The following is a 24,541-nucleotide window of genomic DNA, read 5'->3' on the forward strand; positions in this document are numbered from 1 at the left end:
TCTGTCACTCTTAATTCAGCTGTTCCCACGCCATGTGATGACGAGCCGTGTCTCAACAACGGCAGTTGCTTCTTTAATTTTGCGACAAACGGATATGTGTGTCAGTGTCTAGACCAGTGGACCGGCGACAATTGTGGAGAAGGTAAGTGGGACCTTTATGCATTTTGCTTCATATTGTATGACGCATTATTAGCGTCATTTATAACCGTGGAAGAAATCTCATTGTAATCATTCCACCATTATCAGTAACGGAAAAAAAACCAACAAATATGATAATATATTATATCCATCTTAATAGATTGGTGTCATGTCCACGTACTTCAAGCTACCTTCGCGCACCTTAGTGTTTTAATACGTAAATCAGAAAACCCCTCCGATCTTCCACCATGCACACATTATATACGCGCACACACGCACACGCACACACACGCACACGCACGCACAGAGAGATGCAATATGAATTGGCTCTAAAACAGAACTTATTTCACGCCTGCTCTTGGTCATTATAATGCTGCACCTCAACTCTAAGATAACATGAAGCTGTTAGTTTAACTATGATCGATTGGTGAATTTTTTATTTTCAGCCGTTGTTACCCCGGCACCGATGTGTCCTACGGATTATTGCCTGAACGCCGGAACGTGCACCCTGAACGAAGCAGGAGATCCACAATGCGCATGCCCAGATGGCTACGTCGGGGCTCGCTGTGATACACGTATGTATGCTCAGGGGGGCATTTCATGAAGGAACTTGTCGGATAAAATATCTGACAAGTCAATTATATCCGACAAGTTTTGAGAAATTCTTTAGTCTGATTGGCTGATTTCTCTGAACTTGTCGGATATAACTGACTTGTCAGATATTTTATCCGACAAGACCTTTCATGAAATGCCCCCCAGGTCATTAGAATATTAAACCTTGCACAGTGCTTGACAAGGATATAGTTTTCAATCACATAACGTATATTTTTGTTTTGTTGCAAAAATGCTGCGATGAGTTAAAAATCAGATTAATGATAGTAAATTTTATTGTGAAAGTTCGTAATAGTCTTGTTACTAACTTGGTGAATCTCAGCGCACAAAGCCTGCTGAGATTATAAGTTCGAACCATGGCCTTTCAAAAGCTACTGAAGATTGTAAAATGCGACTACATTGTGACCTACAATCTAAATCCATTACATTGTGACAATGCTGACGTCAAACCATGACTTAACATTCTCTCAACCAATGCATACAGTAATAGCTAACAACAGGGTAAGGTGAAATTTTCTTTCATCATATAATGACGTCAATTTTAACACGTTTTCTGTTAAAGCGGAGTGCCCGGCAGATTATTGCGGCGAAAATAGTCTGAACTGCGGTGTGGTTGGCCCGGGAGACTACCTGTGCGACTGCGTCCCTGGCTACTCAGGAGACCAGTGTGGAACAAGTAGGTATCCGTAATTATACCTCAATGGATTGGTATACATGAATATTGCTGGTGAGAATAAGAATACGTTTCCGTCTTGTTTAAAGCCGACGATCATACATTGCCATGGAGTTATCTTTAGACCCTGACTTTCGCTTGGGAAGCTGCTAATTCTGCCAGTGAATCTTTGGTAATTTGCCTTTCATTCAATTTCTTATCTCTCAAAAGAGGGCAAAGGAAGTATATAAACGTTACATATCATTAAACACTAACTGAGAGTATTCAATGTGTTTTTACATTTGCTATTAATTTTTCATTCTACATTTTGCTTCAAAGCAACAACAACAAAAAAAGAATGTGCAAATGTAAGGTTTACAATGTGTACAAATTGTACTAAGTGTTTGTTTATGCTAGAAACGTGTCCACATATGTGGCTGTAATTTTTGCAGCAGATGCGCGTTTAGTACAATTTCAGCCTGGTCAATAAACGATGCAATCTATTCTGTAAACCTTTGTTCATGTTCATGTTTTTTTTTTTTTGTTCCACAAGACATCGACGAATGTGAGAGCGATCCCTGCCTGAATGGAGGAACCTGTGTTGATGGCGTCAATACGTTCGAATGTATGTGCGGCTCAGACTTTAAGGGCACCTACTGTGAGGAGCGATCAGGTAACCTAATAGTAATACGAAGAAGAAGCGGTTAAACATTTTTTTCTGCAATTTTGGTTGGATCATTTCATGTCATGATTTATAGTCGTTGTCCTGTGCACTTGGACAAAGCTGCTTTGCAAAGGCACCCGACAGCCGAATACAATTTCCTTGTGCATGAAAATACAAGAGTCATAATAAACATACGAAAACATGTAGCACGAGAGATAACAACTTCCTTTCAAAAGAGAAAAACAATATCACGAAACCTTTATCAGACAAATCAATACCTTTCGTAATTTATGTGTCATTTGTGTGTAATAAATCATCATAGATATATCCAAATGAATTTCGCACGAATGGATGCCACAGTTACTGGGAGTGATGTATAGAAGAAGCTGTTTTGTTAGAAGTGCTATAGTTATAGGCCTACTTTATTAACAAACTCTACTGCTACTGTGATGTTAGATTCTTGATTTAAATCAATATCATTATGTCCTATTTTAGAGTCCATTACTTATAGGTGCAAATAATTTCCATGAATGACAGCAATAAAAAAACACAGAAGCAGTGCCTACATTCAATTACAAGTTGTAATAGTTGACCCTTTCTGTTTCCAAACATCAGATGCTTGCGTCGCCGGACAACCCTGTCTTAACGGAGGGGTCTGTATCGAAGACACCGGCTTTTGCAGATGTCCAGCTGGCTTCGCCGGCACGCTCTGCGAAACAGGTAAGCATTGGTTGATATGATCATGATTTCTTTCGGTTTCATTCGGTAAATTTCATCCTTTAGAGTGGTAATTATGATGCCAACCCAACATGTCACTCTCGGGTTTGTTTATAAGTTACTTGTTATATACTTGTTGCAGTAATCCCAATCGCAGCTCCCAGGAAGCTAGAATATCATGGGACATACGCTGTAAACCGGCTTGGACTATCATAAAGAGTGATTCTCTGATTGCCTCATCTTCCAGGCAAACTATCGCAGTTAGGTTTTTAGGGGATCGGGAGGGGTAGGGGTGAGGGGCAAGGGATTTGTCAGCATTTGTTTTCGTCACACATTGCAGCTTCCCCATGGCAAAAGCCTTTGCTGGCGATTTGACGGCGTTGTTTCGAAGTTTCAGTCCCTTTAACAAGTAGCTGTGACTATTACGATTCTACATGCCTAATCGAGACACACGACTTAATTACACATATTGTCATGGGAGGGGGGAATCAAAGTTTATAGAAATCGAGAGCAAGATAGATAAGGACACGTGGATGACTGGTGGTGACAATTTCCAGAGTTTGATCCCAAAGGAAAAAAAAAAGTGAATACATTCTTCATAATTTGAGATATTTGCCATTAAAGCTGCTCATGACAAGATAAGAAAATATGGGATGTCTTTATACATAACTTCAAAAACGTTCCTTGCTATGTGACAAGTGAAGTATAAGTGAAAAGGTATTATTTTTTTATTCTATCTGATGATGGACTTTGAAATGTTCGAAAATGGCTCTCAACCCGTTTTCCTATCGAACCTTTCATTTATAGAAGATGTAATATCCATGTATCTGTACATCAATATACTACAGAAGAGGAGGAGAGAGAAATAGGCAAAGAAGGAATTTGGGAGTGTTGAACATGCCGATTATACTTCGAAACTTCTTCAGTGCCTCTGTGGTATTCATTTTGTTTTTCCTGTTGGATTTTGCGACTCACAGCTGTGAACGAGTGCGACAGCGATCCGTGCCAGAACGGCGGTGTGTGCATCGACAGCGATGACCGATACGTGTGTGTCTGCAAGCCTGGATTCGTCGGTGATGACTGCTCAGAGAGTGGTAGGGATACCAAGACTGATGAGTCATTGATTTGAAGAACGAGTCTTGCGCGCCTAATGACATTTTTCGTGTGATTGCTGATGCTGAGCAGCAATAAGATTAAGTCTGATGCTCATGTGACGATCTTCTCAGGTTTTCTCTGATATTGTGATGAACCTGTAACCCTGTGACAACGCATAAAATATTGATGGTAGAGGTTGCCTGGGACTTGTCCGATCTAATAACAAGATTATAGCAAGCAATGAATGCCACTGCCAGATTTCGAAGTCGAGCTGACGCTTTTCTTTGCGAGAGTTAATAAAAGGATCATCGGCCATTAGCTTAATATCTTATACGCTATATTCATCACTCTGTGAATACAATAAGGTGCTTAATTAGTTATATTACCAAGTATATTATTGTAATTATCTATCCCTACCGGTATACATGCGTGTTATATAAAATGTATGAGTGCATGTGTGTCTGATTGCATCGTACACAACACGCAAGCACATTCTCATTATCCACCGTTCACCTCTTTCGTCTCCCCAGACAACACCGGTAACAACCTGCCGCAAGCGAGCGACTCGGCCCTAGCCATCGAGCCATGGTGGATAGCGCTCATCTGCCTGATCGGCCTCCTCTTCATCATCTTCGTCATCGTCTGCCTGTGCACGATGAAACGGCAGGACGACCTCGAGAAGAAGAAACTGATGGCTCTCGTGGCATAGAAGACGAATTCGGCGGTGGGAGTCGACTGTACTTTAGTTTGTCAGCTCTTTTGAAGTATTCTTGCAATTGTGAAACGATTATTTTCATGATTTCCCTTTTTTTCAAACAATGTCGATGAATAATCAAAGCTGAAACAATCCTAATAACGCCTCTTTGTGTATTCAATAAAGTTGTATATACACACGAAGTATTTCAAGTCGATTCATAGATAATGTGTTTTTATACTTGTATGAATGAGAATGTTGCATTTGAAAAGTATATTTTTGTATATTTGCTTGAAGATTCTTCAGTGATTGTTCAATGTTATGTCACAGGGGATATAGTGATTTTGTTCTGTAACAAGTCGATCAAGTTGGTGTGAGACTTTTCTGTGTACATAACAAATCAATGATAAGGACTTTCGGGAGCATTGTAACAAGAGGGCAGTATTCGTCCATGAAGTTGTACTCAATTGCAGGATTTATGTTTTTGTGTTAATAATAACACAAAAGTTTCTTTAGCCGGTTAAAAAAAATAGTAGGTATTAGTTACACGTACACTGGTTTTCTAAGAGGCTGAAGAATAATACGAGTTTGGTGCAGTTCTTTAGTTGAGCGATATCCACCTTGGGAACCACCATCGGGCCATGTTTAATACAAGGGCAATGGAAGGTGAAAAAAATATATACATACATGGAACGTCTGCCGATGTCTTTGATGATCTATGTGGGCTTCCTAGTTTCAGCTTTAAAAGCCGAGAGAAGTAGGAAACAGTTAAATACGCAGGATGTGGTCTGATTAATTCAATGCTGGCCATTGATGACAGAAAGCAAGAGATGAACATTATATTATTCAAAATTGTTAAATCATACTACCTTGCGTTTTCTCTGTGTTTATTGAGAATTTCACTTTAGGAAAGAAATCGTTTCACCTTAAAATCCATGACGTATGAGTTGATGTAGTGAACGTCACGATAAAGTTTGAACATAACAGAAAAAGAAAGGGGCATTACAGTTGAGACGAAAAAAAAGTTACAGCTATTGTTTCTGATGCAAGGAGAAATCAGTGCAATTTGTCTTTTCCCCTCGGAAACGGTAGCGTATGAGAAAGAAAAGTCAGTTGGTAAATGATGTGTGAGTTGGTAAATGATGTGTGACGACGGTAACTCATAATTTTCAATAAATTGTAGGTTTCTGAATGTGTTTGAAAGAATCTGTATGCATACGAATTATATTATGCAAAGCAGATGTTCAATATTATTGAGTGAAGAGCAAATTCATCTGTTTTTATCATGAGCTGTTTCTATACGATGTAGGCCTACTTCTACTGTACTTTTTAATATATTATATGCCTAACTCTCTGAGTGCTTCAGCGACTTGGGATATGATTTATATCATACGATGTATTATTGCTGTTATAAATGTGTCGCTTGCATTTTTTTATACTATAAAGTTTCAATGTTAGAATTACATAATGCGTCTTTAGTTGTTTTTTTTTAAATAAGAAGGGTAAAGCGATTCATTTACTCTCAGTACTTTATTTTCAAGCGCGTTGTTGCTCCGATTGAAATTACTTCGAGGTGTTCGCATTTTATTTTGTATAAATGTAGGCCTTTTTAAACAGGCAGGAGATCTAAGTTCAGCAGTTCAGAAAGGTAGCGAAGATGCTGTAGAGTACAGAGAAAAAAAAACCCCAAATAAATATGAATGGAGCATTACTGGCAAGTCCTATATGTATGTTTCCTTTTCTTTTACAATTGTGTGTACACTGTATAACTAGGTTATCAGGCAGACGGGGAAAATGAAAATAAATACATTCTTTAATAGTTACTGCACCTACATTATATTTCCACATCTAAACATAATTTCTACATAAAGTTCATGTAAGCCTAGATTACAATTATAACTATTTCTGATGCGCATATATTTCCTTTGTTTATGTTGCCTTGTTTTTCATCACAACATCGCATGGGCCTCGTAATTTTTTTTTTCCTTGAGCAAGCATATCTTTGAGGATAATTTATTTCTGTATTTTAGGATATGTTACATTTTGTTGATTGCTTGTTTGATTATTCATGCAGAATTGCAAAATGTAAAATCATCGCCCACATGTCTTTCAATCGGGATTAGAGGTTCTTTCTGTTATTTACAGCGTAGTAAATAGGTATCGTACAATGGAATTTGCATTTCTTAAGTTTTAAATGAATGGAAACACATATTCAATTTTCCATCACTCTAATAAAGTACTTGCGGTGTTTTTTCCTTTCTTTATACGTTAGCTTGAAATAGCTTTTGAGCCGTTTTACTTTACAATTAGTTTCATTGGGAGAATTTCCTCCTGTGTCAAAGTTTGCATATTTTTGAAAGTTTTTTTTTTGTAATCATTCCATATTTTACCTATTATGTTTCTTATTACATTAATCATGTAAACTTAACATCGGATTTGTCCTTGCCTACCTATGAATGACCCTGTACATTTTCGACTAAAATAGATTTTAAAGATGTTGAAAGATATACATGTAGAATTTATTTAATGTAAAAGGTGCACATGATCGCAATGTAATTTTACTTTCCTTTCCTACAGTACATTACTACTGGTGCTCCTCTAACAATGGAGTTGTTTTCTGATCACGAAGTACCAGTACTGAAAACCTATATATGATTAGGTAGTGATTGATACTCTATTCAGAAAATACTAGTTTTCATTGCTGGGTTGTTGTTGTTGGTTTTTTTTCAACCCTTTTATCGCTCTCTCGCATGTGATGGAAAAAAAGTTTTGTGTTTTTTTTAAAGAAAATTATGATTGTGAATAAACGTAAGACAAATGTATTGAATGATTTGTTGTCTTTTTAGTGTTTTACTTACAGCAGTCTACGGTCTGTTTCAAAGAGTGCCAGAATACTCATGAACTACTGTTTGATCAGCTCTAATTATCCCATTCCAAATACATCTGATTTCGTCACACTAACATCTCGCGTCATTGAACTCATGTACCGTATGTCCCCCCCCCCCCCCCCCCAAAAAAAAAGAATAAAAAATAAAAAATAAAGATAGAACAGGACCCTCCGCAATGACAACTGTAAAAAAAAAGTTAATCAATCCAAATACAATTTCAGGGTATGAAACTACAACTTGTTACGCACGTCTTGCAGAAAACCCCATCTGATTGATTTGCTTCAGTGGTCAAAGAGCATGTCGGGAATTCTTTCCCTCCAAGCTCTGTCCATTAAGTTAGAGCATCCAAGTGCTAAACTTGGAAGAATCACAACCACAACATGCTTTACAACGATTCACATTTCCCTGTGACCACTTAACCAAATTGAACGGCGTTTTCTGCAAAATACAGGTACACATATACATAAGATGTTATATTTTTAGACCCTGAAGAAGCATTCAAACAGTTTAATCATATTGAAAGTTATCAATGCAAAAATCTGATTATAACTGTTTGGGGGATATACTGCGAAGTGGTACATTATGAATGATAAAACAGTAATTCACTTGATTGTTTCAGAATACAGTACAAAACTCAAGGCTTTAATTCATGACGAAGTGAACACTTCTCATATTGAGACAACATGACAAGAAAATGCGAAAGCATCACAACGCCAACACTAGACGGCATTTCTCACTGATTGACGCTTTGTTGACGTGATATGCATTCAAAAACTAAAGAGAACAATCTTTGGCGTTGTATTAAATAATGTCCATTAATTTTGATCAACACGAATACTGTTTGGCACAATATACACATTACAGTGTGAGGTTCCGACTTCAAAACATTTTTCTTTCAAAGTTCAGTTGTTCCTATACAATTACGTAGTAACATCTTAATCTTATCTGATGTTCAAGCAAGTCCCGTTCTGGTACGGCCCTGCAATGCAGCGATGTACGAACAGATGCTGTATGGAAGGAAAATGCACTATACCATTGTAGCGGTGACGTTTCAGTTGGCCATTGATTTAGACATGGAACTTACACTTTTGGAGATACAAATTCTAAACTTTCCTGAAATCTCCCCTGAAATTCACAACTGCCTGACAAAACTGAACTTAAGCCACATAAAATCTCTCTTTATCACTACTCCCACAAAGATAAAATGAGAGTTAGACAACTCATGGATGCAACGAGACAACATCGGCTCAAACGGTCTTGATCTCAGCATGATTGAAGTCATTACTTATGATTTCGGAAGTGTCTCCACGTTTGTGGCTTAAAAAGAAAAAGAGAACAGTAACAAAAGTTGCTCATGCTCTGGAATGGGTTCTGCATGTTACTTTAACATACAGTATTTATGTAAATGGGACTTTCGACCCTCAGCTAAAATTCCACCTACACTCTGGGCAGAAACTTTCACACTGTCCTGTACTACCTAAACAACAACCAGAAGAAACTGGCGTCGATACTCCCTGATCATGATCATGGAAACCACATGCTTTGACACTTTAGTTATATGTAGCTGAATGTGGTCATTTGCTGTGTGACTTTTCAGAGAACTTGATAAAATGATTGGCTATTCAATCCTGCAATCTGACGAGTAATGCACATACACAAACACAACTTAAATGCTCAAAACAAGAACATTTTTTTTTTCACAGAAACAAAAGTCAAATTTGTAAATTGTTAGGACAATGACATTGTTGCATCTTTGCTTCTTTTTTTTCCTTCATTTGCCCACGTCTTATTTCATTCCTGTAACTTACATTACACTTACAAAATATGATATGTAACACACTTTACGACTTATCTCTCATCAGTAGTCTAAAATTCCAACCGTAAAGTGAAAGTTCATACTTTCAGAAACAAGACAGCAAATTGGTAACAAGTTAACCTCTTTAACGGACATTGCCACAAAAGATGTTCTTGAATTGACCTCCCTATAGCTTTTCAGGTAAAATAACAATATATTCCACACAAAATTCTGGCAGATATACAGTGTATTTGCACCTTTTCATTTGTGTGGTTACACAGACATATAATCATAGGATTCATTCTGTATCAATTCCACTGACTTCGTCCTGTCTTATCTTCAGAGAATCCAACCCAAAGCACCTTCTGATCTGGAGATTCTCCCGCCTGAAACCCCTAGCAAACGGGAGACTCCAAGCTGATGTGTGCGAAGTTCCTAGGGTTCTAGATGCTCTCTGGTGCTATCTAAGGCTTATTTTTTTCAACATACAATAGCAATAAGTAAGAAATCCTTTCCAAAGGGAGACACAGAGCCAGGGCGGGAGAAATTATATCTCAAACGGGAGAACGGGAGATTTTGCAAAAATGGGTTTTCAGCGGGAGATCTCCCGTCGAAAACGGGAGAGTTGGAGTCTCTGTATCTTCAACTCTAAGTGGTTACCAAAACACGATCGTGACATGTATACATCAACTGATTTGGATGCATCATCATCTCACAAATTCTTGCTCCTCACACACATGAACAATGTCTTCTTCGTCTTCATTTTTCACTACTTCACGTTGCTTCACAGCCATGTTCTGATATCCCGCAATAGGAAATCTGGAAGGAATCCACAATCAACCTATCAATCTAATAACAGGAATTCCCTTGCACTGAATCCACTATAAATCTTTCAATCCTACTAATCCTACTAAAGAAAATTTCCTGAGACTGAATCCAATGTCATTCTTACAATAACAGAAAATGAATAGATGTTATGCTGGCAAGAATTGTGGTGTGCTGGCTTCGTACGTACACTGGGTTTTTTCCAGCAAAATTGGCGGCAAACATAAAGGCAGATAGGCACTTGAAATAATCTTCATGAATAGGTATTCCCTGTTACTTGGTAAAGAAATCTCCAACTCTTCCCATCTGTCCAGCACACTCACCATAGCATACATGCTGGGCCAATAACCTGTCTGTTGCAATACATTGACTGAGAGAATAGAACAAAATGTTTCACCCAGACAGTAGGAAGATTATGTTTTTATCTTCTGGGTTCTCTGATCAGTCCATGAGAAAGTCAGTCAATATGCTTTTTTGCAAAGACAAGAGCAAACCCAAGTCAACTCTGAGTCTTGAGTCAAGACCAGTCAAGACAGGCAGTTCAACAACATACAGGCAAAATGATGATCGTTGTGTTCCAATCTGACCACAATCCATTGTTGCATTGTTGGCAGATGACGTTCAAACCAAGGCATGCTGGCGGACATCCCTTTCAAACTCCCGGTGTATCAGCTCATGAACATAAGATCATTTAAGAGGGCTGGGTCTTCCGCATCCAAGAAGTCCTCACAGTCCTCCTCGTCCATGAGCCATCCTTCCCCGGCACCATCGTTCAGGAGATCCTCCTCCACGTCCTGGAACTGGGCCAGGTCTGGATCAGCGGCTGCAAACTGCCCAGGCACGGCAGACCACATCTGCGCATCATCGGCCTGGACCTCACCCACTCCAGCTCCACTGATGACATCAAGCTCATCCTTCTTTTGCTCCTCTGCCTTCGCCCCCATTTGCCCCTCCTGCATCACGCCATCCCATGGCTCGTCGGAATCTGCAGGTACTTGCAGATATTGCCTCTCTCCTCTGTCTCCGTTGGCATGGAAGTTGAATGGAGGATAGGGATCCTGAATTGGGTTCATCTGTTCCTCCAGTCTCAAAGCATTTCTGTTTTCTCTTTCTCTTCTTTCATCTTCTTCTTCTTCTTCACTCGATACATCCCAAACTGGAGGAGGGGGAAAAAAAGATTGCATTTTCTTGGATTAATGAAAAAAGGTTAATTCATTCTGTACATACACACAAAAGGAAAAAAATGTTTAGAAAAAAAAAAAATCACGATTATTGCATTACTAAAGTATGATCATCAGATAGACCTCCTGGGGGTGTTTCATAAAGCTGTTCTCAAAGTTATGAACAACTTAAGAACAACTGGTGGTCAGTTGTGATGTGCTATACTTATCAGAATTTCGGTAATTCAGCACAAGAACTGATCAACAATTGTCTTAAGTCGTTCGTAACTTTAAGAACAGCTTTATGAAACACCCCCCAGGAAATTATACAAGCTTCTATGGTCACAACTGATGGGATGGGCTTATGGTGACCAGTGCTGGAGTGGCCTGTACGTAACCAGTTCTTGGATAGACCATGGGCAATCAACTGTGAGACAGACTCTAAGTAATCCAATGCTGGGATAAAACTTGAATAACTAGAAGTAGGGACAGCTTTGGAATAATATTGCTGCAAAATAGAGCTGTAATAAAGCAACCACTGCTAGGATTGGCCTTGAGTACTGTGTAGTGTGATGGGTTTGAAGTCATAAGTGGTGGGACATGTCCTATTATCTGGAGCATTGATGGGGCTAAAGCACCCAAAGCCAGGACATTCCCTTTGCCTAACTAGTGCTGTGTTTGCCTAAGTAGTCAATTGTGGGATAGGCCTCGAGGTAAAATGTACTCTTATGCTACAGTCACACACGGCCAGATTTCGAACCGCGTCCATAAGGAATTAAAACCGTATCGAACTGGTTTGAGCCATAGAGACACACATTGACCCGCATCGTAACCTGTGTCAATTCCTGATGGATTCTGGGGGCTATGATACGGCAGTGAAAATTTTTTGCTCATGTTCAAAATTTTCTCACGGATTTCACTTCCGTATTGATATCCGAACTGACCCGGTTTGAACCGCGCTGACTCGCATCGACTCGCTGCAACCCGCAGCGTAAAACCGTATGGACCCTTGCCGTATGCTTTCATGCAACGTATGATGACAAGGTTTACATCCGGGTCAATACGGTTCGAAGCGGCTTGACACGGTTTTAATCCCTTATGGACCCGGTTCGAAATCCGGCCATCTGTGACTGCAGCATAAATTACCCTCCATTCCAAGACTAATCCGGCTCATTTTCACCCGGATAAAATCCGTTTTGTGACCCGGCCGTGTGTGACTCTAGCATTAGTAGCCAGCAATCTTACTTACTGAAAGTATCCAATAGTGGGGTAGTTAAGAGGGGCCGTGGGTTATATAGCGCTTAGATGTGTTTAACCCTTCTGTGCCAGTGACTTTGGACAGTGTATACGACACTGTCAGGTTTTCTGTGCCAATCAGGATGCACAGCACACAAAGGGTTAATCAGCCAATGATACAATGAGTCTCAAGGCAGAATGTACCAGGGGTGGAGGCACATACCGCGAGGATGCAGGGCGGGGTAGTGCATGCCAGGGGGTGCAGCCAAGTCCTGGAGGCAGATGGTCACACTTGGATCGATGCTCCCTAGTTCCTCTAGACTCTCACTGCTGATGCTGGTTCCTATGGTAACAGAGACAGATTCAGAGCAGTCCAATAAAAGCATTTGAGAACCAACATTCTATATTAAAGCAATACAAATAAAGTGATAATACATGTACTACCACAATAATAACAGTCTTATCGGCGCAAGTCTTTGCACGCCTTACCACAATCAAAACTTAATCTACCATTTCCATTAATTATTTCTGATTTCCATATATGTCATTGAATAGTCTTCCCTTCATGTATGCCTTTGAATGTTCTTTTCAGATAAAGTGATGCTACAGGGCTGTATACAAATGCTGTTCATGATCACCATCACCATAAAACCAGCTCACGGTCAAGAAACCCCCACCAATACTTGTCTAGATACCAATCCAAGGAAAATGTAAAAATGAACTTTACAGATATAAATTTGTTAGCCCGTTGAGGATGGACTGATTTTGCTACAACATGCATTTCCCATAGACACCTGCCTGAGTATACTCGGGACTCATCCTCAACAGGTTAGGCATAATACAGATTTAGTCTTGAAGAGAATCAAATTCAACAGAACAGTGCAGCACTATTGCAATTATTCACAAACCACAATAAATCTAAGATCACAGTAACTTCTACATCCTATCAAATTGGCGGTAGATCAGAATTTGACCTTGTATCATAGGGTTTGACACAGATTGTACTCCTAAATGTTTCTAATGATTGAATGATTCATACTTAAAACCATTTCTGAAGCCTGATAATTAGAGAGAGAAGGAAAAAATCTGACCTTAACCTTATTTGCATAACAATCTCAGAACTCCTTAACACATCCACAGACCTCTATCAATTCTAATTTCTTGACTTTTATTGACTCTCTTCTTTATAATCATGTCTGTGTACATATCCTGTGACACTACACTTTCTGAATACACCAAATTTGTCATATTCTTTTCAAAATGGCTGCAGAAAGAAATATATTGCAACAAATGACGTATTAGAAAAAAAAAATGGATACAACTCCCTTCAGGTGGAGGTTTGGATGAAAGTAAGAGAGGAAATACTAGTGCAACACGTCTATTTAGAGAATAAGATTTCTACAAAATGTAGTATATTTCAATACATACATTGGACAAAGGGTATCTAAAATGAACAATTCATATTGTGCTCAGAAGCTGTATCTGGCAGGAGGTGACTATCAATTGGGAAAATAGTCATAGTCCTTTCCAACGAGTGCTAGCCCTTTTTTCAGCTGAAGTATCTAATCTTTATCCTGACTGAAGTCTGACTATGGTTTCTAGAAAAGTTGAACACATGAAAATATTACAGTGCATTTCGGTAGATTTGACCGAGTCCTTACCGCCAACGATGAGAGTCAGCGTCAGGGTCCTCCCCCCTTCATCCTGCTCATTCCTGGCTTCAAGGAAGGCCTTGATGGAGCACACAGTCACACCCTCACACCCACAGACATCCACTTCCTTCATCTTGGGGCAGTGGGCTGCAAGGTAACCGAGGCCTGATGATATACACAGAGCAGTAAGTGTGATGCATTACGTTTGGAGCATACAAATAATAATCAAATATCTGAATATAAAAACGAGCCAAGTCTAAATCTGGCTATCCTCTTTGGAGACCCTTTTCAAAGTCATACAAAAATGGATAATTAGTCAAATGAATGTTTCACATTTGAATTTATATAAATAATATTTCACTAATGGAAAAAGTGAAAACATTAGGAAAATATTTAATGAGTTCTATTTTTTCTAAATTTTCTGTAATGGAGTTGGGTCATTTTTATATTCAGGTATTTAACTGTTTATTAGAGAAATAAATATAACAATATTTCATGAGGTGAAAGATGAAATGATTCATTCCACAAAGCACAGCCAAGTTGAATGGATCAATAATTTCATCTTTCTGTCCGTTGCACTGTTTATTGCACAAAGGAAAAACTATCATTTGTTTTATCTATTATTCATTTGATGTTTTATGAATTTACATATATGTATTGTAGAAACAAGAGAGATATGCGAGATCTGAGATGGCGAGTGCTCACTGAGCACTATAGGCTAGCATGCTGTATGCACACTGCAAACATACGTACTATGTATTGCGTGCCGGGCTCTCGGCGTGCGTGCAATGGAGCAAATCGCATGGATCCCAGATTGCCCAATAAATGGGCCACAATTGCATGAGTGATGACGCAACAATGAAATGGGACAAATCATCAATATCAACTGACCAATCACTGGCAAGGATCTATCGGGGTGTTACATAAAGCTGTATCTGCAGGGCCCCATTTCATAACAGATTTTAGGAGAGCATCTCTTGCTGGATTGGCAACCTCCCATAGCAACAGCAAATCAAGAAGCTGAGTTCTTGTCATTACCATGACAATTGCCATCACAGCATTTTTTTTTTTTTAATCATTAAATGGGGACCTGATTTATTCTCTGAACTTGAGACAAAGAAATATACAACACTCTCCATACAGACGCAAATAAACAAATAGCAGACTGATGCATACACCCTCCATGTCAAGTCAAGTAGTTATGCTGGACAAGAGAAATAATGATATATTGATACAGTATCAAAGCCACTCTTTATACCATAATGACAGAGTAATCTGTATTGGAGGTCTGTTGGAAAATTTATTAAAAAAACAAAAGAAAAAAAGTCTAGGTTCGAATATTTACCTTTATCTGTGAGAGGAACGCACCTAGCAACAAATTTTTGCAATCTGCCAGCCATGGCTAGAACCTTCACGCCTTCATCAGACACCTGGGAAAGACAAAAAACGATGGGAGAGAGAGCCTGCATCTTAAAACCATCAATCCCTGGTTTAATCATATCTGACATTCTACTAAATAGTAAACTAAGAACAAGACTGAGTCAAGTCATATCGAGCATTGATATTCATTGTGATTTCTTGATTGTACAATGATTATAAATAACAGATTCAAAACACTTTAAAGACAATGTTGATTAAAGTGAAAACTAAGTTTCGGTATGTGCTTGAGAACCCGTCTAGCACCATTTCATTTTTTCTTGCAATATATCGAAAGAGTCCACTAAGAAACTTACCTGGCTGACGCGGTTTGACGGAATGATGAGTCGGTTTAGAGTATTTTGAGAAAAATAATAATAGTAGGAAAACCGACTTTTATTCCAGAAGGCTCCAGACTAACTCGGTCTCGGGAAAAAGTCGACCCTACTTCAGACACACGCAGTTCGTGATCGCCACATTCTACTGGCCACTGCATAATACCAAATGAGGCCTGACTGAATGGACAGGAAAGTGCGTGCTAACGTAATCCTGTACAAACAAAACAAAAATGACAGCGCTCGGTCCTCAGTTGCTGAGACGCGCGGTCTTTGGAGTTTTTGTTGTTGTTTCAAGCGCCTTTGCTGGTTTTAGAGGCGCACACTAATTTCGCATGCGCGCAAAAGAGGTTTTTGATGCGCGCGTTGTAACAACTCGGACCATTACTGCGAGTAGCCAGAACACGTAGCGCTAGTTTATACAGGCCGCTCCCATAGGACAACACTGTATAATCAGAGAGACAACCATTACAACTCATCCCACCGTCAAAGCGAAGCCGAGTTATCCCCGAGTCCGAGTTTAGCCTGACCCCGTTCGGGTAAGTTCTGAGACTGAACCTTTTTGGTTAATATTTCGCATTTTCGTCGTTACCCATCGAATATCTTGTTATAACATCGTTATCCTGCACATTTCCTAAGCATACGTTCACATTTGGGAGCGAAATTTGACAACTTTTGCAGGCGTACCAGAACTTTGTTTGGGCTTTAATGTCACACAATCATCTGACAATACATCACTTGCATAGCCATTCCTCCCAAGATAGTAGTCGGAAGAAAATTTTGAGAGGGCAATCATTCCTTCAGTCATACGTACTTTTATCAACAGAGGTCTTAAAGGGACATTTGCAAATTCACTGACTTCTAAGAAGTATTGGCAGTTTGGGTGTAAACTCTAGTGTTTTGATACCAATGTCATTTGTGTGAGATAATTTAATGAAAATGAAGGAAATATGAATGGAAGTTACTACAGTTTGGACAGCATACTACCTTCCCTAGATAACTGATGTTGAGAGACTCCAGTTGTCCACACTTTGCCAGGGACTGCATGCCTGTGTCGGTGACGGCGTCAAATGGGCAGCCGTCGATCTTCAGCTCCCTCAGTCTCTGGCAGCGCATGGCGACCGTTGCCAGCACCGCATCGCTCACCGCCCGGTGGTTGCTAAGGTGGAGGGTGTGCAGGTCGTGCAAGCTCCCGAGAAATGCGAGTCCGGCTGCGGTCACTGAAACAAAGACTACGAGACATCATCCAGTGTGTTATGGAGGGATCTATCTGATCACATGAAAACTAGAACAAACATTTGCTTACATTGCTTGCAATTTTTAAATTACGTGATAATCACCGGTACATTTAATGGAGCATTAGCTTTCAGAATGGTTCCATGTGTAAAAAGCAGGCTGTCAATAGCAGAAAAAACTAAAACAATTATGATGATGATTATGATGATGATGATGATGATGATGATGGATAATAATAATAATAATAACAACAATAGTAATATCGATAATGATGATAATGATAATAATAATATTTATAACAGCAACAATAACAACAATAATAGTCACCATCATTATCATCATAATCATAATAAACAATATTCGACATCTCCTTTAGGCAGGCAATGAATTCAAAGAGGCAGTTTTGTTTGATATTACATTTTCATTACCACATCATCTCTGATGCACTGAATATGTCACAGTAAGACACGATACAAATGCAGACATTTGTTTTTCAGCACGAATTCATCCTCAAGTAAAATCAGAGCAGTAAAATCAGGCTATACTTACATCTTGAGTGCACTCCAGTTATGCTCAATACTCCAAGATTGGGACACCTCTGACAAAAAGAGAAGTACAGGTATGTTAATAAAAAACACCAGAAGCCCATGTCAGCATCAGTGAAAATGGCAGAATTACCACTGCCATTGGACGTGGCTACTGCGGTACAAATAAATTGCTCATTAGAGTCTTAATATTTCACAACACTGAATTTCACTGATACAATTTAACTACCGTAAAGTAGCAAAAATTGCAGCAATATCAACAAGAAATGTGTACGTGGTATGAATCCAGCTTTGACTTTTCACATCATATCAAACATGGACTGACTTGGCAAAGAAAACTGGCCCTAAAAGATCAGAATGCTAGGAGTCTTTCTTGCCAAGCAGCACAAATCCATGAATTAATCAAGGAATGTAGAGAATAGAAGCATCACATCACTTGCAATATCACTTGCAATCACCTGCAATATCTAAACACTCAAACTAAAAGTTGAGTGATTCTTATTGGGAGAAAAACAAGACATAAATGTATAGGTTAAAGGGATAGTATAGTTTTGGATGAGATGGTTATTCAGGTTTTAACTTTTTGCCAGATAAATAGCAATCACTAATATGAAATATTACACAGCATATAATTCTAAGAGGAATTCAAACTTTATTTGATGAAAATTGGCTTTAAAGCAGCCGAAATATCCAAAAACAAAGTAAAATAAAGTCCTGAAATTGAGCAAAGATGGACACACAACAAACAAAAATGTTCAAATTCCGATCTGATCATCTAAACATCGAGTCATTCATTAGGGGATCTTAAGCAATCATATGGCCACTGCTGGAGTTTCTCAGGCTCCTGCAGCAACTTTGTGAATGGTGGCAAAATCTTTTGTGTGGCCATAGTGTTTCCTTTGCGTGACCTTCTGTAGGCATTGTAATAATAATAATAATAATAATAATGATAATAATAATAATAATAATAATAATAATAATAATAATAATAATAATAATAATAATGATAATAATGATAATAATAACAATAATAACAACAATAATAATAATTATGATTAAAACAATAATCGTACTAATAATAATATTAATAATATTAATAATAATAATAATAATAATAATAATAATAATAATAACGATAATAATAATAATAATAATAATAATAATAATAATAATGATAATAATAATAATAATAATAATAATAATAATAATAATAATAATAATAATAATAATAATAATAATAATAATAATAATTACATTTATAAGATTAGCCTTTGACCATGTTGAGGGCCTAATTTGCACAAAACAAAAAATTCAATGTTTGTATGGCCATATTGTGTCAATTTCAGGATGTGATGTTACCAGCAGGAAGACAGAGAACTTGAGAGGTACACACTGATCTACTGTAAGAGTGGACATTTTCACTGTGTTCAAATTTTCACGCATTTCGTGCAACCAGAAACTGGCGTGTATATAAAAGCACGCGCATATTTTTGCCTGCCATATGTTCCAGTACTTATGTGGCTTGATTCTGCAGAAATAAAAACATGCGAAACTCTTCTTACCGAGTTGACCGCGAAAAATTAGTCGCGCAAAAATTTCCACTTTTACAGGACTACTCACTTCAGTCAGATTCCGCAGACCACCGTCCGTCACCATGACGCAGCCACTGATGTTAATCTCCTCGAGGCTCTGGCCACATTTGTTGGTCAGACAGTCCAGACCCTTGTCGGTGATAGCACTGCAGCCCTCCAGGACGACCGTCTTGCAGTGCCTGTTCAGGATATGAAAACACTGGGAAGAAATGCAGAGAAAACTCACCATCGACCTGACAAACTATGCACTCATTACTTCTGCGTTATGACATAGGCTTCCATCATTGCCGAGAAAAAAATTACTTCTGATTTCTTCCGTGTGCAATACGTCATATTCTGTTATTATCTCAAGGGCCAGGGAAAAGTTGTCTGAAACTTAGATTTGTGATGCCAAAAAGAAAACCAAGAAACAAATAAAAACATTCCACGGACAAGAAGAAAAGGTTATATGCATGGACGTGCCTTCCTTGTTAATACACATGAAATTCTGACTAAACTATTTCCATCTGTGCTGGTGATGCTTATCTGTCTTTTTTTCTGTTTTGTTTGTTTGCTTGTTTGTCTGTCCGTCTATGTTATTGTAGTTGTGTTTTTGTTTCCTGCTGATGTATGCTTGTGTGTGTGTGTATTTTATCCAGCAAACCTCATGGTATGGCTGTGAGCCTCTGCATATAAAGCACAAAAGAATCACAAGAACCGTATAACAGTAAGCTATGGTGTTTATAATTAGAGCCTGGCCTTACCTTACCGTTGATGCGACGGTTTTCTTCAAGGTCCACATGGCGGAGGTTTTCACAGTTGTGAAATAGCCACCAGATCCTGAGAAAGAAAGAAAACAGAATAGACCCATTATAATCTAGTTCTTGTCATCTCTGACTCTTTATTCTTTGATTTAATCTCTCCTTTTTAATCTATATTTTCTAAAGGGGAGCTGTTAACATTAAAGCATGTGTCACTCTTCTTATCAATACTATTATGACTTTTCAATAGAGTAAAAGCTATGTATTCAATGTAATATCCCACGAGAAAAAACAAAAACAAAAACACCAAAACAAAATGTAAAGATAGAATCAAAATCACACATACATACACTGTGGCATTCACCACTAAACTACTCTGGTTGTAATTTTGCAAGCATTTTTTAATCTACTAGTCACACAATGTCACTAGTCGGTTGCCGATTTATCATGAGAGGTTGAATACTATAATAACAAAATTGTATGATTACAGGGTTTAATCGCAATCACAATAAGTTACAGTATAGACATTCACAAACCAAAATAAAATTCCAGAAAAAGGTGACGTACATCTTGGATATCAAAGACAAGTTACAGTAGATGAACAACTGTCATTAAATGCTTTTATAGTACGAGGCCACCTTTTCATGCCACCACAAAAATAACAATGTACTGAAAACAAGACATTTTCGTGCACATTGATTATGAAGTTGGCAAGGAGTCAAGATTTGCGCAAGTAAAGTGCACATAAAAGTTCTTGTTTACACAATACAGTGGCTATTCTCAAAAGTTTCATGCCGCGAATAAGGCTGTTGACTTCAATTCTCAAAAAGTTTTGCACCACAAATGTTTCTGGCTTTGCAGTCTCTTAAAGGGATGATTTAGCATTGGTTGAGATGAGGAGTCAGCTTTTAACTTTTCGCGAGATACTTAGACACCTTTTTATGAAATGTTAAAGAGCATACAATTTTAAGAGGAATTCAAAGTTTATATGATGAAAATCGGTTTTGAAATAGCTGAGATATTCAAAAACAAGCAAAACAAAGTGATCCTAATAAAAAATTGAGTCCCATCTTTTATTAGGACCCCTTTGTTTTGGATATCACAGCCATTTCAAAACCAATTTTCATCAATACACTTTGATTTTAAGAGAAAATACTGGACATGCACAACTCAATCATCCTCCTACACATGCGTTCTCTACTGGTCAGTGCACGCTTAGCCAATCAGCTGTGTCAGGTTCAGCGCAATGCGACAGGGTTCAGTTTTCGGTCCGCAGGGTGGTGAGTGGGCAAGAGAGGAACCCTGCAATGTGCTTCAACTGTTTCAGGCAGCACAAAAAACCGATACATCGGACTGCGTACTGCTTACGCAATGGGTTTTACGTGGGCCACATGAAGTGACTGTGATCTCGATTTTTTCTGGACATACAGTGCCGACCGCGGGAAACGTCACGCTTTTCCGCGATCTGGACGAGGCCACTGACGCGTATCCCCGCGGGTACCCGCGGGTATACGCGTTCAGTGGACGAGTCCATCCGCCCGCACGGATAATCCATCCTCGGGAATTTGCGTCTCGATTGACGCGGGTTGGACGAGGGTGGACGAGGGTGGACGAGGGTATTCAAGGGCACATTCCCGTTAAGCTTTATTTTGACCGCTCAATCAAAATACATTTCATGGAGTTCCGACTTTGCCCATTTTCATCAAATTCCGATTTCAGGGGCTTCTTTTCGATTTAATCACACTCTGATGTCCACTGCCTTGATTGTTCGCTACTTTCTAAAGAAGTACACCTGCGGAAGTTGTGCACATGCGTTCATCACTCAAGTATCAATAATTATTAGAACATATCGACATCGGTTACGATCATCTCGCTATTCACGACTTTTAACGACCTGCGCCACCAAAATTTCATTGCTGAAAATTCGGTGGCCCAATCGGGCTACAAAAAAAGTCGGATGTTTGCCTTTACTTTTGAAAATGAACAGCGGTAACAGTCGGCTCCGTAAGACGCAAAAATGAATGTCGCATGTTTACTTTTGATTTTAGAAATGAATCACGGTGACATTTGACTCCGTATGATACTGGAATAAATACCGAATGTTTGCTTTGGCGTTCGGAAGTGAATGATAATATTCAACTCCGTAAGACGATAAGATAAATGCCGGATGTTTGCTCTTACGTTCGAAAGTAAATAGCAATAACATTCAGCTCCGGAAGATGCTTGAGTAGGCTATATGTCGAATGATCCCTTTGACGTTCGGAAATGAATAACAAAAATATTCAACTCCGTACGATGATAAAATAAAAGACGGATATTTGCTTTTACTTTCGAAAATAAATAGCAATAACATTCGGCTTCGGAAAATGCTAACATAAATGTCAGATGATTGCTTTTACGTTTGGAAGTGAATAGCAGTAATATTCTGCTCCATACGATGCTAAAATAACTGTTGGATGTTTGCTTTTAGATTTCGAAATGAATAACAGTAACATTCAGGTGCGTTCGGTGGTAAAATTAATGTTCAATGATTGCTTTGATGTTCGGAAATGAATAACAATGACATTCAACTCCGTATCTACGTTTATAAAATCTACAATGTATATCTGATGTTTGCTTTTACGTTCGGAAGTAAATAGCAATAACATTCAGCTCCCGAAGATGCTAAAGTAAATGTCGAATGATCCCTGTGACGTTCGGAAATAAATAACAAAAATATTCAACTTCTTACGATAATAAAATGAATGACGGATGATTGCCTGTACTTTCGAAAGTAAATAGCAATAGCATTCGGCTCCGGAAGATGACAAAATAGATGTCAGATGATTGCTTTTACGTTCGGAAGTGAATAGCAGTAATATTCTGCTCCATACGATGCTAAAATAACTGTCGGATGTTCGCTTTTAAATTTCGAAATGAATAACAGTAACATTCACCTGCGTTCGATGGTTCGGAAATGAACACAATAATATTCAACTCCGTGTATACGATGATAACATAAATGTCTGATGTTTGCCTTTATGTTCAAGAGTAAATGGCAATAACATTCAGCTCCGGAAGATGCTAAAATAAATGTCGAATGTTTGCTGTGACGTTCGGAAATTAATAACAAAAATATTCAACTCCGTATATACGATTTTGCGTTCAGAAGTGAATAGCAGTAATGTTCTGCTCCATACGATGCTAAAATAAGTGTCGGATGTTCGCTTTTAAATTTCGAAATGAATAACAGTATACATTCAGCTGCGTTCGATGGTTCGGAAATGAACACAATGATATTCAACTCCGTGTATATGATAACATAAATGTCTGATGTTTGTTTTTATGTTCAAGAGTAAATATCAACAACATTCAGCTCCGGAAGATGCTAAAATAAATAACGCATGTTTGTTGTGACGTTCGGAAATGAATAACCAAAATAACTCCGTATATACGATGATAAAATAAATGTCTGATATTCGGTTTTACGTTCGAAATATAACAATAACAATCAGCTCCCTTCGACTTTCAGAAATGAATGATAATAATATTCAACTCCGTACGATGTTTAGATAAATGTCGGATGCTTGCTTATAATTTATATTGCTATGTACTTTCGCAAATAAATAGCAATAACATTCGGCTCCGGAAGATGCCAAAATGATTAATGTCACATGATTGCTTTTACGTTTGGAAGTGAATAGCAGTTACATTCTGTTCCGTACTATGCTAAAATAAATGTCGGATATTTGCTACATGTGTATTACATTTCGAAATGAATAGTAACATTTGGCTGCGTTTGATGGTAAAAAACAAAACAAAAACAAAACAAAACACACACACACAAAAAATTGTCTGATGTCTGCCTTGACGTTCAAAATTCGGCCCCGTACGATATGATGAAATAATTGTCAGATGACTCATTTCACTTTCGCAAGTGGACAACAGTGACATTCGGCTCCGTACGATGATAAAATAGATGTCGGATGTTTGCTTTTATATTTGGAAATGACTAACTGTTAAATTCTGCTCCGTATACGACAGAGCTACCAACCTTTCGAAGCACAAATTAGTACTCAGCAGCTCCAAAATTCGTATTTTCCACCAGAATTCGTATTTTTTTCAATCTCCCTCTTTTTGCTATGAGGCCTACAGGCTCTAAACATAACGTTATGACACATGCCGAAGCATCCAGCTGGTCACCAGCACGATAAAGATTCTAAACTACGCAATGTTCAGCGTTGATTGATTGCTTTCTCGCAATGTGTACAAGTGCAAGTTTGTACCTCCAAAATCTTTCTGGGCTGATTATGGAAGCTTCCATTTTCTAGCAGGGGACGGGGAATGCTTGATCTTCTCAAGAGAGCTTCTGTGTGAGCGGATGCAAAACTCTGTTCTGTGTTTCCAATTATGTACTATCAAAACATAATCATGCGTTGTTTTCAGGCTTTTTTCATTTTATTGGATTTTAAACATCAGTATTTTTCGAAGTATTCCGATTCCTTTTCCCCTGACTGGAATCGGAAAGTCTGCTATAACGATGATCGCAAAATGCCGCGCTGTGTGTGGA

General features: G+C 38.4%; 1 protein-coding gene and 1 pseudogene across 1 annotated transcript; one reads left to right on the forward strand and one right to left on the reverse strand.

Moving 5' to 3' along the window:
* LOC139743500 (uncharacterized) overlaps positions 1–4,587 on the forward strand; it is a 105,062-nt pseudogene extending 100,475 nt beyond the window's left edge.
* A 6,161-nt stretch (positions 4,588–10,748) lies between these two features.
* LOC139743511 (putative RNA-binding protein EEED8.10) lies at positions 10,749–20,071 on the reverse strand (the record flags this gene model as incomplete). Its single annotated transcript, XM_071653994.1, has 8 exons — positions 10,749–11,236; positions 12,700–12,819; positions 14,138–14,293; positions 15,474–15,558; positions 16,867–17,099; positions 17,665–17,713; positions 19,281–19,451; positions 19,996–20,071. Coding segments are annotated over 8 exons (1,378 nt in total), but the record flags the coding sequence as incomplete, so codon positions are not given.
* Positions 20,072–24,541: the final 4,470 nt, after the last annotated feature.

This window comes from Diadema antillarum, unplaced genomic scaffold, assembly GCF_040938485.1.
Source record: "Diadema antillarum isolate AM-2024a unplaced genomic scaffold, OU_Dant_1.0 scf00000034, whole genome shotgun sequence".
NCBI lineage: Eukaryota > Metazoa > Echinodermata > Echinoidea > Diadematoida > Diadematidae > Diadema > Diadema antillarum.